Source organism: Amia ocellicauda, chromosome 9, assembly GCF_036373705.1.
Source record: "Amia ocellicauda isolate fAmiCal2 chromosome 9, fAmiCal2.hap1, whole genome shotgun sequence".
Lineage (NCBI taxonomy): Eukaryota > Metazoa > Chordata > Actinopteri > Amiiformes > Amiidae > Amia > Amia ocellicauda.
Window position 1 is genome coordinate 11,072,591 of NC_089858.1, and position 16,148 is coordinate 11,088,738.

At 39.0% G+C, this 16,148-nt stretch overlaps 1 protein-coding gene across 1 annotated transcript in view; it reads left to right on the forward strand.

Moving 5' to 3' along the window:
• fam163b (family with sequence similarity 163 member B) overlaps positions 1–13,675 on the forward strand; it is a 35,296-nt gene extending 21,621 nt beyond the window's left edge. The window contains exons 2-3 of the mRNA XM_066713127.1: positions 8,990–9,105; positions 10,170–13,675. Of these exons, the coding sequence (XP_066569224.1) occupies positions 9,013–9,105; positions 10,170–10,568 (492 nt within the window). The 5' untranslated portion in view covers positions 8,990–9,012 and the 3' untranslated portion in view covers positions 10,569–13,675. The remainder of the gene's footprint in view (positions 1–8,989; positions 9,106–10,169) is intronic.
• Positions 13,676–16,148: the final 2,473 nt, after the last annotated feature.

Sequence of the window (16,148 nt, forward strand, 5' to 3'; positions counted from 1 at the left end):
ATTAGGTTGTTCATGGTTCTTTTCATTTTAGGCCAAGCTATGAAAAAATATAATTAAATAAATAAATAATAATACAGGCAGTGCTCATTTGTTTAATATGTGATTTGGCTTAGGTGTGTGTTTTGTTTTATTATATTTTCTATTTTTTATTTATTTTTTGGATGGGGGGGTTTATTCAACAAGGTAGAAAAAATGTCGAGGTCATTTTTCAGAACATAGCAATAAAATTGAAGAGATTAAAAATACCTATTTTATTAGCTTAATTTGCAGGCCTAGCTGTTCACTGCCAGAATACAGATTTAGTGCATAATTGCAATTGAAATATTACTTAAATAAAGGCAGATTAGAAGTCTTCTAACCTTTTTGTAGCTATCAGCTATCCTTTTTTTAATGAATCTCAGGATGACTGTTGCAGGCCTTGTAGACTGTGTTGAATTACGAGTGCACAATGGAGCAATTACCATACGTCTTGGTACACACTTTAAGTAGCTGGGAATAAAATAGACTAGATAAATTATTGTATAAAGCATATTGTACTGCTTAATAAATGGTTACTTCATTGGAATTCAGTTTTTTTTTTTTTTTTTTGCAGTAGGTGCTATTTCAGGCAGTATTGGATTTTTTCAGCTTGAAGTGTTGCCAGTACTATAACTTGATACTTTTCACTCTATGCAGAAGACTGCAACCTGGCATTTATCTGGACCTAATCCCACACTTATGCAGTTTTGGTCAAAGTCATTGTTACAGCAGCAATGGAAGACAATATCAATGCTAAGTGACCTCTTCAGTTATTATTTTTTGCAGTGAAAAGAACATATTGGCGTCTGCAAATAAATAAATAATTATAATACGTATTTCAGGAGGGGAATGCTTTGTTATGTCTTGTGTGAACAGTGGAATAACACGTCACAATAATCAGACAGATTAAGCCTAGTTTATCAAACATCTGTGCAAAAGTATGTTTTGAGCCATATTTTGAGAAAAATAGTCAACACTGATAAAAATAATATATATAATCTTTATACAGTGAGCATAATTATACAACATTTGAATAGTCCTTTCCCTCCTAATGATTATAACACTAATTAGTCACTTAGTAGGCTCTTTTAATCCAAAGTGAGATACAGAGACTATGCATTGATATTTACAGCTGTGGAGTCACTAACAAAAGGCTTCATGACTCATCTGGAATACACACAATAGAGAGAGAAATTAATTTACTCAGGATAGTAACCCAAGACTCAGTGGAAGAACCAGGCCATGATAAGTAAAAACACCCGGCACCCTCCCTCTTATGCTGTGGACCATCTGGCCTTGAACAAGATGCAATTTCTCTGAAGGTTGCTGCCAATGCATTTTGGGAAATGGTCTATCAATGTTCTATAGGTTTAAATCCATAATTTTTTCATCAGTGAGCTACAGAGCATTGTGCAACAGATTTTGTATTTGCATGTATTTATCTGTGTTGAATAGGTAATCAGTTTTTTTGTATAGACTCTGCACATCCAATTCCAAAAAGGCGGAATTTAAATGAGGGTAAAATTATGAAATTGAAGCATCTGAAAAGCTTCATACATACTATACTTGCACCAAACTGTGAATCCTGGTGTTTCCAATCTCTTTTTACCTGCAAGCTTTCCCCCCACTACTCACTCACACCTTGCCTGTTAGCGCTTCTCAAAGCTGAAAGATGAAAATGGGAAGTGACAGGCCAGTTTAAGTCTTTATTGGGAATAATTGCATGAATGGGTCGTCAGATGGCAGACTCCATTTATATAGGTGGGGACTGATTAATTATTTATGTCTGCCATTAATTGGAAATCAGTTCCCCTTTCACTGTGAATGTATGGGAACTGAGATTTCTGGTTGTTAGGTGTGAGTCCCCCATAGTCCCTTTAGTGGAGAGGGAGTTCTAAAATAACTATTAATTACAGAAGGAGTTTAATTAGGTATTCTGAGCTAATTGTTCATCAGAGAGTAGAAGGGCAATGATGATCTTCGTACTGACAGGGCAGGAGTTTAATAGCCGGTTCTTGTCTTTTATTAGCTTGACAGCATCACCACAGTGCACAGTCTTACTCGAGATCAGTTTCTGCTGGTGGTTGTTTTCTTCTGTAAAGTCCCGGGTGAGATTAAATTAGCTTTTAATTGATTCAAAAGGTCAGCAGCACAGTGTTGAAAATGAATTCGTGTCCTTCAATCCTGGTACAATTAAAGGTGAATTGCTACAGTCAAGGCAGCAGCACAAAGGTTTTCTCTCCACGCTATTAGCGGCCTAAAGTGACCATTTCAAAACTTCATATGCCTCCTTGGCTGTCACACAAGTTCCTGTTCCTGTCACAACTACCTCTGGCTGTGTCCACCAGACCCCTTCTGTCATGAGCCAGTTATAAAACAACCATGTTAGGCCAATATCAACACTGAGGACACCGATAGCAATAGCATCAGTCCCTTCACCTGTTCAGCATTTCATACTGTAGACCTACATCATATTTTTTCAAGGCAACCTCAACCACCTGTAAGTGCTGGTGGACACAGTAATATCTATTAAAACTACTGTTTAGATACAGGCCTCTATAAGGGAGGAGTGAACACCCATTTACCTGTCTGCATTTATTCTCTGGCAGAAAAATAGATGGAGGGGTCAATACTCTAGCCTGAGAAACATGTTAAAGAGAAAGCAACAAGATTTGGAACAGACCAAGCATTACATATCACCACATGTTGCTCAGACTTTAATTATTGTGCTTCTGATTTATGTATGTATCTGTTGTTTCATTGTTCAGATCCAGTTCCCATCCTGTGCAATCAGTTTCCAGATTTCAGCTTGCATTTGAGCAGGGGATGTGTGCTCCAGGCTGCCATCTGCGTGCCATCTCTGGCAGCTGCTGGAGAAATGCCAAACACAGGCACTGTTGCCCCTGCAGTGCCAAGAAAGGATAGGGGCTGGGAGTGATGTCAAAGAAAAACCTGCGCTGATGTCACATTCCCCGCATGAATGAAGAGGTATATTTTGAACCCCTTCAACGGGAAAGAGAGGAATCTAAGTCCCTGGAATGTATGAAGTGAATCTGTTTTTATAGGCAGGGAGTTGACCATCTACCTTCACTCATTAGTCTCAGGAGTTGTTTATGAGAGATCCAGTGTGTGGAGGTTTATGCTATAGCATTTTCTCATGACTGAGGAGAGCTTTTTCTAATTCTGTGTATCCTGTGAGCTTTGAAGAGCAGAAATCATGTTTCTATTGGAAAAAAAAAAAAATCTGGTCATTTTCCTAAGCAGATGTAATATCACACTATATCAGCTGTCCCTGTCTGATTACAGCAAGACTAGAGCTGTTTTAATCTCTTGGCAATGGAGAGTGATCTAATGAAGTCCCATCAGATTTTTTTTTTTCAACAGTGATACCAGTGAAGCGAAATGCTGAGATCTGTATTCCTGTCTTTTGTCAGTAATTTATCTGGCAGTGGATCATGCGTATATAATATCATTTCGAATTTTAGCACTTGGTTTTGCTGTCAGTCTAATGCTCCAACCAAGGCCCCAACAACAGACATTATCCATGATTCACACTTGAAAGCCTGGCACGTTTCCTTGTCAGGAAGATTGTGTAACTGTTGTTTTTGGACAAGCTTCAACTGAAGCTATCTTATGGTATGCCACAAAACTCTTTGAGGTATCACCATTACTTCCACTCTCCCATTAAGCCCACTGAATACACCTGTCTGTGTGTTATTTGTTATCTGTTGTTTTCTCTCTACCTCTTGCCCAAGCTCCTCTTTTTTTTATTTGCTCAATGAGCTGAAGTAATGTTTCATAAACCCTGCAGGAGCATAACACAACAGCATTAACCTTATAATGAATTGGGTGGCAAGGTTGGCTCAGATTGTTGCTCAGATGGTAGTTTAGTAATGAGGCTTTTATTTTTGGTGGGGGAGCTGTATACTCATTCATATTGGGCTGGTCTCCCTGGTCATGCATTATTAAATTAGAAAATTATAAGGAGGCTGTTGCTTTAGTTTGCACATTTGCGCACTGGGTTGTATGAAAGGAGTGTGCACGAGTGAGAGAAAATCAACGAGATTCTTCACTGGAATTCAAGGACCCTATTACCCTGTTTCCACTGGCCACGTTCAGCTGTACCTCAGCGTGGCCGTGCCGTATCTGTGCACCTAAACTATACCCGGCAGCATTTCCACTCAATTGTCGTGAGGTACAGCTGCTCTAGGAAGTGACTGAGACACGAAAGGTCAAACCGCATCTGGGACACTCGGCACTCTGGGATTTAGTGTTTTAAACTGGAGGCTGAAATACCTCTAACATTAAAATGCAGTAAACTTTGGGCTGAAATGTTTTTACGATATCTAACACAGTCTTATAGTATATTTCTCTGACTAGTTTTGTACTATTGCCAATTGCATTTTCAGTTGGTGTGAGTGATGCTGAGCACATCCTGAAGTTAACAGATTTGATGAATAGGGACTTTGGTAATTCCTTAAGACTGGGAAACAAATGTGCGGGCCTGAACTTGGTGAAAATCCTTTGGAGTATTTTATCAGAGGGATGTATACATTAGCACATCCAGCACTGGCTTGCCCTTCCGAAAATCCCACACGCATTAAGACACATCCTGTGGTGCTCTGTGTAAAAACACAACAGAAGTTGATGAAGAAAGAGATTCTAGTCATGCAACGAATGTTTCTGAACAAAGACAAGAACAATATGTGCTTGTGGATTTGATGTTAGGTGCTGGTAGACCTAAATTAAATAATTGAAAGTTTGTGTCATTGAGTCACATTATGATGCATCATGAAAATGTAATCAACTGCAGCTGATAAAACTACTTAAACTATTATTTTTGCTGTCTATTTGTTGCATATTAAAAGTAAGCTTCACAGGGAAAATATATATATTTGTGTGTGTAGGTGTGTGTGTGTTTGTCTGTATATATGTACGTATATTGACTTTCATTCTAGAAGTCTCATTATTTTATGTTATGATTCCAAGTGAATAGCCAACATATACCAGGGTTTTTTATTCCCTCTTCAGAATGGAACATGTGAGAGGTCAGTGACAGTGTAGTTGAGCTCAGCTGTCTGGGGAGTTGGGGGCTTGTCTGAACTGCTTGTAGCACTGAGCTCCCAGTAGACCTCCCGAGTTTTTCTCAGTCTATTAAACTGAGGTCTGTTACTTGTGGCAGCTCTCACTCATCAGCTCAGTAAACCCTACCACGCAAAAGTAAATTGTTCTGTGGTCCTTCCGGCGATGTAAACTGAAGCCTAATGGGACTATATATATATATATATGAATGTGCTGTTTTTTTCTCGCACTACATTTCGACTCACCTTAATCATTATTGGCCCCTGTGAAAAGACATTCTAGGCTTGTTCATTGCTATTCAACCCTTCTTGGGAAACTCAGAAAGGCACCCATGTTCTCAGATATGTCTGCTCTCACCTTGCCTCTGTTCACACTGGGGCTCTGAACGAGAAAAGAGAAAGAAAGAGAGAAGCCCAAGAGTCAGCTTCCAATGGTACACAGCTCTGAAGAGCTTAGCCCCGTCACCATTTATGACCAAGCATAGGATTCTCCCAGCCCAATGTAGACCGAGCCACATCCCATCCAGAAGCTTGGCCAACTTTGTGCCAGTCCAGCAAACATATATACGGGCACAAAGCAAAACCTGCATTGTAACAGAGATTCCAAGATTAGTTTTCAGTGTTATTTATTGTGTGCTCTTCTTGCCAGAGTAACTTTAATGTTAAGGCAGTTATGTCCTGTTTCAATGACTAATGATATCTTGGGCACGTTCCTGTTGTTGCATTTCTGTTGGAAATGCTAACTAGTGGACCCGAAATAAACAAGAAAGAAAATATAAGAAATTCACACACACCCCCAAACAGCTTCTGTTAAACTGCTCAAAACTCATGGTCAGTATTTCTTAAGGGACATCCAATTAACTTCGTGTTGCACTGAGACACCCGTTGAAGAGGAATTATTAGGTAGCACTAATAAAGTTTATGATAAAAATTTGCAAGTTTATAATTCCCTGTATGTCATGCTCTAATTTCAGTACTGATGTTTTCTGAAAATTAAAGGAAGATATTAACAAGGCTCAAAGAATTTGATTTTTAATAGGGTGTATACTTCTTCCTCAACTGAATTTAAACTCCCTTTATAAATGTCTCTCAACAAATGTCCCCAGTATTAATTTCTTCTCTATATGTTAGAGAAGATTCAGATACCATTGTATGTATTTTGCATTCAGTCATATGGTACTGACTACTAAATGTGTAATATTAATTTCAATAAGCATGTTTTTGTTTCTTTAACAGTAAAAAAAAAAGTAAAAACATTACAGCTTAACATGTGAAAAAATATAGCTTTTGTCTGTACATTGTTGAATAATAATGGTCTTTCTGTATTTTTTTGGCTTCAGTGTTATGTTCCCACTGATATGTTGTAGTTAATAATGCAAGTACACTCATTAGGGTAATGATTTTTTATGAGAATGATCTAATTAAGACTGTTACCAGGGGGGCTGAAATTGGGTATAAGGTGTCTCAAACTAATTTCAGAAAAATGATGAATGTTGAAGTCAGGCAAACAATAAACCAAACCTTTGGGTTATGCACTAAATGAGTGTGACACACTGCTTCTGTGCTGATGTGCTTAAATCATACTTTATTTCTGATTAAGCTTTGGGGGGGGGGTTCTTGTTGAACGAAGTTCTTGTTGATTTTGAATCTTGACTGTAAAGCTATACAGGCTGTATAGTGTTATTTTTTTGGCATGGTGCTCCATAGTGTAAATGAGTGAAATAGTGACCTCATGTACAGTTAAGCTGTATAAACTGAAAACCATTCTATTTATTTCCACTTCCTGAGTAATATAGGTATCTGAATTTGGATTAGTATTGACGAAGGCTGATACAGTTATGCTGAACATGGTTTCCTTGAGTGATATTCTATTTTTGTGTTTATCATGATGTGGGAGATCTTTCCCACCCTGCAGCTACTCAGTAGCCGTTAAATTATAATTCAGTTTGCACTGATGCTTCTTGCATCAACAGAGCTGCAGACACCATTTGTGTAGCCTTACCTCTTTGTATTTTATTTAACATGTGCCGAGATAGAGTCTCATTGCATTTCACCTGTAGTGTATTTATCAAAAAGTTGCTAAGTGATTCAGTTAAACTGATCCTACTTCCTCACAGACAAAGTTATTGACCAGCTTAAGTTCCAGTTTAAAGACTCAGAATCGGGATCTGTAAGTAATGCCTGGATTACAACCTTAGGATATTACACTGTCAACTTCTGTGGGTAATGCCTACATTACCATACCAAGGAACTAGATTGTCAGGATTTGTAGGTAATACCTTTGCTTCATATGAATTTGATAAGTGCAGTGTATTTCATTCTTAGTTTTGCAGAAGAGCTTTTTTTTTATCCCTTTCAGTGAGTGCTTTTATCATACTCCCTCTTGTGGTGGAAGACAGATCTCTCAATATAGATGTTCATCATATGTTGTATACAGCAAATCTAAGAATCCCAACAGACAGAAATATTGTATCATAGGTCCCTGCTAAATAGCAAGTCTGGCAGAACAATAACATTGTATTTTCCTCAAGGATGCATCGACTTGAGTGGCATGCTATGTAAAGCTACTGTACAGTTCGCTATTGATGTATACACAGCAGCAGCAGCAACACAAGTACACAAGTTGAGATGCAATTGCTGTTTTCAATATGAAAAAGTGTTGAAAAATAAATAAGTACATTACAAAATAACATTAAGATCATTTTAACATGTCACACTTTGCTGTGGCATGATGTTAATGGAGCATGCTTAAGTTATTCACAATCCATTCCTTTTCTCGGCTATACAGTATACAGAACCTTCCTGGCCAAGCTTTTCTCTCTTTGTCTGTCTTTCTCTCTCTCTCTTTCTCTCACTCTCACTCTCTATATATTTCATGGTCTTTCTCTTTCTTCCTCACTCCCTTTCGCTCTCTTTCTCTTTCACTCTATATATGTCATTGTCTTACTCAGTTTTCTTTTCTCTCTCTCCCTCTCTCTCTCTTTATGTATCTATCTAAGTCATTCCCTTGGTTCTGGCCCATCCTTGCTTTCATACCAACTGGCTTTGTCGAAAGGTCAGGGCATGCCGCGGCTCCCATCACTCACAGCATTTCATTCGAGTCCCCCGTTCTCCACCCTTCACTTAGCTAATAGCCAGGGACAGACTACTGTTCGACTGCACTACTACAGTCCTGCAGCAGTACCTTGGGGTGAATTAAATTAGAAATAAAAACTCATAATCTCACAGGTCTTCAATGTGATGTGCTGTTTTTATTTTGCAATGCAGGCATACTGGTAATGAACCTCATTTAGGGGTGTTTATTTTTGTGGGGAGGTGAGAACACATTGATTTTATTTTAACATGGAGCATATTCTGTTTGAAGTTACAGATTGATAGATATATAGATAAATAGATAGATAATGTTTATGTACAGCATGTGAATTTATACCCATGGATATAATCATTAAGTGTAAACTGAGACTGTATAGAAAATTCCAAGCAAAATGAGGTTAAATAAAAGCTTATTTTAAAGCCATTTGATCCAGTATTTAACATAAATCCACACAAAAAAATCTGAAAGCAGTTTGTTAAATATTGCACGAGGTATTGCAATTGATCTTCGATAATACTGAAATGGTAGAAGTAATCCTTGTAGGAGATTAGGGCTCAGATTCTGTGTGTGGTTTAATAATGTATATTTTTATATATAAATGTTTGTTTCAAATACATTTTTTTTTTGTATTGCTTTGTTAACTGGGAGGTTTTGTGTCAGATTGAATGCAATGTCTTTCCCCACAGATTTCCTTAAAAAAAGTTGGGCTGATTTACTGGTGAAGTGATTTAACCAATTAAATGAACTGTATTGGATTAAGTGACTAAGCTGTCTTTGTCTGTGTTCTCACCCACAGGCTGTTAATGGAGAAGAGGTCGAATGACAGCCGGGACGGTGGTCATCACAGGTGGAATTTTAGCAACAGTTATCTTACTGTGCATCATCGCAGTGTTGTGTTATTGTAGGCTGCAGGTAAGTTTTGCACCCCTTCAAACACATGCTAACATAAGTGTTTTCATCCTTCTTAGTTGTAAATAGCCTTGATTTGAATTCACTTTTTTGACACAAGGAGGGGTATCATTTCTTTCAATCCTTGTCCCCATAATGCATACTGCAGTTTGTCCCTTAATAAGTGTGCATTATAGGAGTCCGTTTCTAGTTCACCCAAGGCACAGCAGTGTATAGATGCATGTGTCTGTGTTGTGTTGTGAATGTACATGTACACATACTTTATGTCTGAGAGAAGTGCTGGTTTGAAGTATATTGTGCTGAACTTTTTTAAGGACACTGTGTTTTAAATATTACGTGTCCAGATTTTTTTTGTAATCTAATTTGGTTTCCAACTAAATAACTGCATGGCCTTTTATTATCCCTCTGGCTGCACCAAGGATAGTACTGTAAAAAAAGCCATGAGAGTAGTTTCTGTCAGGCTGCCAAGATTTGATGAAGGGAAAATTCATAACCTGAAGTGAAAACGAGTCTGAGCAGTATGGCAAAGCTGTGAAACAGCTCATTTACACTCCAGCATATTGACACCTCAGCCATCCCAGGATTTTTCCGGAAATTGGTTTCCTATGGGCCATATGGTATATAGGGCAATATACATGCAAATTATATATTTTTATGGTGCATAGAGGTCTCTTTAAATATTCACACTAATTCCCTGTATACTGTGTGTTTGTTTTAGAGCAGTGAACACCTTCTAATCACAAGGATTTAACCCTTCATCATTTAACTTAAGGTTTTATAACAGAAGTATTTTAAATCGCATTAATCTGTTTAAGCTTGTTATCCATTTTGATGTTGTTTTATCTTACACTCTTCCCATATTTGATGAAACCTACATAACCTAGGTGATTTATACAAAATACACAATGAATAGGTGTCTTCCTCCCTGTTCCCTATGGTGCTTCTGAGAAAACAGACTATATGTGTGTGAAAGGAATCTCTATACTGAAAGGAATATGTTTCTCCAATCTTCTCTTCCTGTGCCTCTCCCCCTCCTGTCCCTCTTTCTGTCTTGCTTTGCTGGGCAGTACTACTGCTGTAAGAAGGAGGAGTCAGAGGAGGATGAGGAGGAGCCGGACTTTGCCATGCACTCCCATCTCCCGCCTGTGCACTGCAACCACAATGTAGCGGCCGCGGCGGCAGCAGCCACCGCCAACGGTCCTGCTATCTATTCCCCTCCCCTGGCGAGAAAGCTCGCCCGCTCCCGAACTTACTGCCCCAACTGCACGCACTACGAGCTGCCCTTCTACCTGCAGCACCCAGAGGGGCTTCGTAACGGAGGTGAGCGCATCAGCTACAGGACTGTCCAGCAGGAGGACTTGGATCTGCCCATGGACCTGGCCAGCTTCCACAAGCTCAACCTCACACGTTCTGTCACTATGAAAGAGGTCTTCACACGAAGCAGGAGCATCAGCACTGATGTGTAGGGTCCTTTGGGGGGGGGCATGGAGTCTGGTTTAGGAGACAACTTGACCCACCCACCCACACCCACCCACTCACAAACACACGCGTGCACACACACGTTTGGGACGCACAGAAAACACGTTCACACCCTAGCCACCTTTTTTTGAATCTTTTCTACGACGGTTACGTTTTTCTGCCAGATTTCCCACCTGCAGCGATCGACTGAATTACCTGCAGACGCCAAAGCGCATTGTGGGCTTCTCGTCCTCTGCCTCCTGCTTTCTTCCTTTCTTTCTTCTTCTTCGTGTCCTTCATCTCAAAAGACAAGGAATTCTCATGGTGTCAGAGCCTCGCCAAAGGAGCGGGGGAAGAGAAGAAAAAGTGAATGATTCTAAAAATTTCCCGAATCAATCATTTATTGATCCGTTTGGTTTGTTGAAATTGTCTTCTTCGCTGCTAAAAGAGTCTCAGGTGATAGAAGGGGAGAGAGAAGGTTCGCCAACATGGTTCAACATGCAAACTTGGCGCATTTTGGTTGCATAAGCCTTGTTTCATTTCCTCACAGTTATTTTCCACACCTTTAGTGTTGCTTCCTCCCTCCTTCCTCCAACATCAAGAGCCATCCACTCCCAATGCTTCACAAATCATGAAAACCATAATTTTCAAATCTTTTGAAAGGATGTAGGGGAGTCTCAGTTGAGGACATTTTATCATGTGGTTCTGGAATGAAAACTGGGTGGGTGTAGTTCCAGGCCTTTTTTGTTTTATACATCCCTTTTCAACAGGCACATTCAATCCAGTTGTTTCAGAGGCACGCTCTATATATCTTTATACAGTATGTAAAATAATGTATTAAATTAAGGGCTTATCGAATGTTAACACTGGTTTCTTTCCATAGATTTAATTATTTATTTTTGCAAATTGTGTTAGTGTTGGTACCCCTTTTTTTCTGCGGGACTGGTGGAAATTGGGCATCGTGAGGGTTCCTTAGAGCACCTCCCTCCCTCTCTTTGCACTATAACAGGAGGTCTCCAGTAATGAAAGATGCTAGGGGGAGAAGAGATGTAATATTGATCCCATGGGTTTAAAGTACCAGGGGAAAAAATGAGTTGGGTCATGCAAAATCAACCTAAAGCATTTATATATATATATATATATTATTTTGATAAGTAGGCACTAATTTGTATTGAAAGTCATCCATAAATGTCACAAATTAAACAGGCAAGTCAGGATTCTGGGTATCAAGTGGCTTAACATCTCAGAAAGACTGCGAGATTGGAAGGGGCTCCATAGTTGAACACAGCTTTTGATGAAAATGAAAGCCTCAGTACTCCCATAGTCTTGCAACTTGTGTTCTTCTGACCTTGCAGGATTACTAAACGTTCTAACTGGTTATGCCTGATACATGCCTCCCAGTGCGATCAACTCTAAGCAGATTTGTCAACTGCAGCAGTAATACTTTGAGATGTGATCTTACAAGATCAGTCTATCCATTTCAGATGGCCTATAAATTGTATGTATTTCACAACACCTTAGCTCATTTACAATAACCAATAGCAAGTCTCAGATGATTGCGCTGGGTTGTTAAAGATTGTCTACAGAGATGGCTTTTGTCTTTTTAATTACCTGGTTTGGTTTGACCCAGTCCTGCTATGTAGGTCCTGCCACCTCTCAGCCATATCCATCCGTTGCATTGGATACATGGTGAGATGAAAACGTGGTTATGATACATTTATTTTTTCTGTAAGGACTGATTTGTAGTGGTAGAGTGAAAAACAGATTCTTATTCTCAGAGAAAAAGTTGTAAAGGCAAAAACAAATGAAAACCATCATGGGTAAAAGTATTCTCTCTTGTGTGGGTCAGAGCAGAAGAGCCTGCTTTGAAAAAGTTGTGCTACGATGTCAGGATATAAGAATTTAAGGTTGCAAATGAAAGGAGGCCATTTGGCCTATTGAAGAACTATCTTAATGTTCTAATGTTAACCTCATGTTTTTGACTTCACTGCAAAATAAGTATTTTTTATTGTCATTACATGTGTATCAGTATTGTAAAAGTGACTACCAGCCCATGATAGTAAGTCACTAAAATATCTCAACAAAATGTCTAACGGGGTTCTTCCAACACATATAACCATTCCTGCATTTTGAAAGAAATGTATATTGATGTCCACATTCAACACCGGACCCATTATATATTTGCTTCTTAAGAAGGCAGTGAGCTGCTGAATTGATGGGCACAGATTTACAGAACTACCACAACACAGATCCAGTTGCAGTGTGTGATATAAGTGCATTGTGAATTAAAGTACGCTTTACAGATCAAGTGAGAAACATGTGCAATGGTTGGAGGCTGTGCTAACCAAGGCAGTCCTTAGTGAACACCAGCTGTGTGTTTGGGTGTACCTACTTCATCTTTTGGTTGTGTTGTGTCTGTGTGTCACACAGTCTCTGCCAAACACATTGGTGCCTCAACTTGCAATCCACTTTTTGACCACCTACAAGCAAGCAAGTCTAGAGAAGGAGAAAGCAGTTCTGGTTGTGACAAGTCTTGAATTAAGGTTGGTCTGCCACAGTGACATCACCATTGTGTTCCTTACCTTGTGCTGCAGGCAACTGCCTGGCGAAACCCACAGTCTCACCTTTTTCATCACTCCAGATAATATTTTATTTGGTGTTATCACTTTTGTCTTTTGGAGAACAACAATATGGTGCAACTGGAGAAACGGGGGAAAGAAACCAATCAGTGCGAGTAGAAATGGTAGAGGTGAACTTATTTATAAATGAATAATGACCTGTATAACTGTTCTATTACTGTTCATTTATTTTAGAGCTCTTTCCCTTCCTCCATTGTCTCATTTCCGTTCAACCACTCTCCCATCTCCCGTGCTTCTCTGATCTCTTTGCCTATTCATCAGTCTCTCAAAAGACCCAAGATCCCAGGTGTTCCCATGGGGTACCCGAATGGAGCCCATGAATGTATTTGTTGATATCAGTGGCTGAGAGAAACATGCAACAGGTGGCAGGGCACTACTATCTTTCTTCCTAAGGCTAGTGGACATAGGGGAAACATGTCTTATTTTTAAAAAACAATATGAATAAAGCAAATTATATACTAGTACATATATATATATATATATATATATATATATATATATATATATATATATATATATATATATATATATATATAACCAAGGGGAAAGGGTGATTGTAAACTTGTACGTTGTTTTATATGGATTCCGGGAAGGGGCGGCTGACTTGTATTTCAGTTTTTAGCCTCTCTACGGTTATCCAGCGAGTGATTTGGAATATTTTGCAGTGTGTTGCTGTTACAGTGTACAGCCCCTCCCCCCTCCCCTTTCACACCTCTTGTCCCATCCCCCTCTGGTTCTACACCAGGCAGTTGGACTTATTGATAGTCATTTTATCTGATTTCTTTCTTTCTTTCATTCTTTCTGCATTTTCTTTCTATTTAATTTGTTTGCATTTGCTTTAGCAGACCATATGGTGTAACTGTATCAACACAGGTTCCTTTCAATGTCAAGTGAAACAAATTGTAGGGAAATGTATGATATTGTTAGGCTTTCTTTATTACATTTTTGCTAGATGTTTTTTTATGTCAATGTTTTGTGTTCTTGGGCAGTTTTAATTTTTATTTGTTTGGTTTTTCTATTTTCCCTATTTCATGCTATCAATTATTGCAGAGATGTTACAGAAATGGTTGGAAATTTAAGACTAATTAACACAATGTTGATAATAAAATGCAGTGAAAATCAACAATGGACATTTAAGAGGTCTTTTTTGTGGGACTGAATACCTCAGTTCCATACAACATTAGAAAGCTTTTTCAGAAACCGTTTCTTTAAGAGTTTTTAATTTTTTTTTTTCAATACATATGTATATTTATGACTATATACACTCACCTAAAGGATTATTAGGAACACCTGTTCAATTTCTCATTAATGCAATTATCTCACCAACCAATCACATGGCAGTTGCTTCAATGCATTTAGGGGTGTGGTCCTGGTCAAGACAATCTCCTGAACTCCAAACTGAATGTCTGAATGGGAAAGAAAGGTGATTTAAGCAATTTTGAGCGTGGCATGGTTGTTGGTGCCAGACGGGCCGGTCTGAGTATTTCACAATCTGCTCAGTTACTGGGATTTTCACGCACAACCATTTCTAGGGTTTACAAAGAATGGTGTGAAAAGGGAAAAACATCCAGTATGCGGCAGTCCTGTGGGCGAAAATGCCTTGTTGATGCTAGAGGTCAGAGGAGAATGGGCCGACTGATTCAAGCTGATAGAAGAGCAACTTTGACTGAAATAACCACTCGTTACAACCAAGGTATGCAGCAAAGCATTTGTGAAGCCACAACATGTACAACCTTGAGGCGGATGGGCTACAACAGCAGAAGACCCCACCGGGTACCACTCATCTCCACTACAAATAGGAAAAAGAGGCTACAATTTGCACAAGCTCACCAAATTTGGACAGTTGAAGCAGTTGACAGTTGTTGCTTTGTCTGATGAGTCTCGATTTCTGTTGAGACATTCAGATGGTAGAGTCAGAATTTGGCGTAAACAGAATGAGAACATGGATCCATCATGCCTTGTTACTACTGTGCAGGCTGGTGGTGGTGGTGTAATGGTGTGGGGGATGTTTTCTTGGCACACTTTAGGCCCCTTAGTGCCAATTGGGCATCGTTTAAATGCCACGGCCTACCTGAGCATTGTTTCTGACCATGTCCATCCCTTTATGACCACCATGTACCCATCCTCTGATGGCTACTTCCAGCAGGATAATGCACCATGTCACAAAGGTCGAATCATTTCAAATTGGTTTCTTGAACATGACAATGAGTTCACTGTACTAAACTGGCCCCCACAGTCACCAGATCTCAACCCAATAGAGCATCTTTGGGATGTGGTGGAACAGGAGCTTCGTGCCCTGGATGTGCATCCCACAAATCTCCATCAACTGCAAGATGCTATCCTATCAATATGGGCCAACATTTCTAAAGAATGCTTTCAGCACCTTGTTGAATCAATGCCACGTAGAATTAAGTCAGTTCTGAAGGCGAAAGGGGGTCAAACACAGTATTAGTATGGTGTTCCTAATAATCCTTTAGGTGAGTGTATATATATTCATGATATATATATCACCACCGTCTCCATCGGTTGAGTGAATTGATATAGGCTTATGGTGATGGTGCGATATTCATATATCATGAAATATTCAGAAATATGTGGAGAACCTACATTCAGCTATATGAAGAGCTATAAGGAATATTTATGTGCAGGTTAAGACACAGAACTGTAACACTGCTAAGGAATATTTATAGATTTTTCAGGTGCAGCTCAAACTAGTAGTTGCCAATGTATTCATTACTATCCTGAATATTTCATTAGTTTTAGGGGTTTTATCACTGTGGAGAAGTTGGTAATTTTGAGAGGTCTACTGATAAGTCAAAGCTCAAGTAAAATGCTGCATTTGTCTCAAATCACACTATCAGAGCTATACATTCAGAGATGTTTAGTTTGATAAATTTACACTTTGGTTCTGTTTTTAAGCAGTCTATTTCAAATTATTGTCAATCCATT